The sequence below is a fragment of the Amphimedon queenslandica genome, unplaced genomic scaffold (assembly GCF_000090795.2).
Source record: "Amphimedon queenslandica unplaced genomic scaffold, v1.1 AMPQUscaffold_8456_Cont19600, whole genome shotgun sequence".
Lineage (NCBI taxonomy): Eukaryota > Metazoa > Porifera > Demospongiae > Haplosclerida > Niphatidae > Amphimedon > Amphimedon queenslandica.
This window is the reverse complement of record NW_003551267.1, coordinates 1-2571: the sequence shown is the minus strand read 5'-3', so window position 1 is coordinate 2571 and position 2571 is coordinate 1. Positions and strand designations below refer to the sequence as shown.

General features: G+C 31.3%; 1 protein-coding gene across 1 annotated transcript; it reads right to left on the bottom strand.

Moving 5' to 3' along the window:
• Positions 1-532: 532 nt before the first annotated feature.
• LOC105315734 (uncharacterized) lies at positions 533-1707 on the bottom strand (the record flags this gene model as incomplete). The annotated part of the gene is made up of 2 exons (XM_011410473.1): positions 1486-1707; positions 533-731 (listed from the first exon to the last, which is right to left on the bottom strand). Coding segments are annotated over exons 1-2 (421 nt in total), but the record flags the coding sequence as incomplete, so codon positions are not given.
• Positions 1708-2571: the final 864 nt, after the last annotated feature.

Below are 2571 nucleotides of genomic sequence, written 5' to 3'. Positions count from 1 at the left end.
AAAATAATAAAATCAAAAGCCCTTGCAGTACAATCTGTACAAAGTGAAGAATAGCATACTTTCACACATTGTACTGAAGTACATACCTAAATAGTTTCGTATAGCTGATACAAGAGAATCATCAGGACTGTTGCATTTCTGTGAATCATGAGAGAATGTAGAAATCTGGGAAGGGCAAAAAGCAGTTGTTGTTTTAATCTATAAAAGCAGAATAATACTGATAATAATGATGTATAATAATAATGATGATGATGATGATGATGATGACAATATTAATAATAATAGTTTTTTTCTTCTATTATTAATTAAGGTCTTTATGTTAATTGTTTTGTTTTATGCTTATGTGGTAATATTAATAGTAATAATAATAATAATAATAATAATAATAATAATAATTACTCATTTATATTTCTGGTAAACAATAAGGAGTAATTAATATTTTAGATTTATAATAGACTCAACCACCACTCTCTTACCTGATTTATCAATGTTCTACTCCAATTACTTTTCTTGTAATCATAAAAAATTTTACTTTCAATTTGATTAAAGTTCTGACATTGATCCGATAAGAATATATTTGTACAGAACCCATTATCAATGTAACATTTAGGACGATTTTCAAATTCAAGATTTCCAAACTCACTACAATGAGTATTTGCATCATTATAGAGAGCACTGTTGACAATAGACTGCATCAAACATTTATGAACATTAGTAATCCATGCTTGACCCTAAAATAATTATATTAATAAATTCATATTATTGCTTTGGTAAATATACAATTGCAATGTGTCAATCCACAGCTCCACTACAAATGTATTTTATACATCTTCATGCAAATATTTTAGTGGCTTCATCCTCGGGTATGATTTCACCATAATGGCATTACAAAAATTACCATTATAGATAGCTTTCTTAGAAGCATTTTTCTTAAAAGGATGTTTTAGCTTTCTAATTAGTATATAATTACAACTATATACAACAAAGATATTATAAATAATTTGTAATTATATAAAGTATATGGTGGATCATGTAGGGGTTTTTCTAGGAAATATTTACAAGAAAGGTATCAGATATCAAAGCTGCCCAATACTAGTTGGTGAAAGCAACTTTAATGGTAATTTTTTTGACAAATGACCAAAAGGTCACAATTACAATAAAACAAAATAGAATACAAATCAAATCAGGCTGTGGCACAGTGTTATACTGTGGAGCATAGCTCCAAAACAGATTGGCAAGCCAGCGTAATAACAAAAAAACCAAGAAAGAACAAAGACTAGAATAGAGTAAATAAGGAAGAGGAGGAGGAGGAGGTTGATAAAATAACACTGATTAGAATTTAAAAAATACAATAAGGTAATAGATTAAATCTACATGGCAACTCTGTTGCCAGCTAAAATTTTTTATCAACATATCAGCTAAGTTGCTTTCAACAAAGTTGATTAGGTTGTGGGGCATATATCAATGCAATATTAGTGTACTTACTGCTGTTGTAAAGGACTCTGATTGGTTCATGAATCTGCAACAATAACGTCTTCCACGGAAAAGAGGATAACCCCTTTGTCCACAACTGAATTTAGCACTCAAGCAATCATAGAAACTGCAGTTACCAGCACTGGCCAGAGCAGAGCAGTCAGTACCTTGAGCTACAGTGATGCACAATAGAATGACAACTGTAGTAGCAATAGTGGAAAAACCAGAAATCATCTTATGATATTAGCTAGCTGCAGCCTATAAAGGAAAAAAACAATAAAGAGGAAGAAAAGGGATGAAATGAGAGTGAGCTGGAAATCTGAAGGAAACAGAAAATAACTGAGTTTAAATAAAAACTATGCAGGAAGCATCAAAGCTATCACAGGAAGTAGATTTTTAGTTTGAGCATACTGTGACATGTGGGAGGAGCAGGGATAAATAAGAAATTGGCTTTGAAAATACTTTTTGCATGATTTTATTACATGTTGTGAATACGATTGCTGGAAAAACGAAAGTAGCCATGCACCTGTGTGCCATTGTTATCTATGAGTCCTTGTACAAAGAAGCTTATAAAATTAATTGTCTTCTAAAATATGACATACAAAAAGAAAGTTTAAACCAATTATTATCAGATACTGCTATAAATAATATTATGTAGAAGTTGCAAAATAATATCATAACCAATTGACACACCTTCGAAACACTAAAATGAGGCTTAGAATCAGACTGAACAATTACAACTAGAGAAAACAGTGGAAATGCTTAAGCAGAAAGAGATATAGCAAAAGCAGTTGCATTGAAAATTGGAAAATACCTGCATAGTGCATGCATGGTATGTGTGAATGAAAATATTATAGCCATTCAATTATTTGAACATACTCACACTCACAATATATAGTAACGACTGAGATACAACTCCAAATTACAGAATCACCATTTATACTAAGTGGTAGTGCTTTGTATGTAGGGCTGCATATGTCTAGTGCAATTTATATATACTGCAGCTACTGCTCTAGTGTATGATAGTCACTAACATACACTAGAGCAGTAGCTGCAGTATCTTAAAATTGCGCTAGACATATGCAGCCCTACATACAA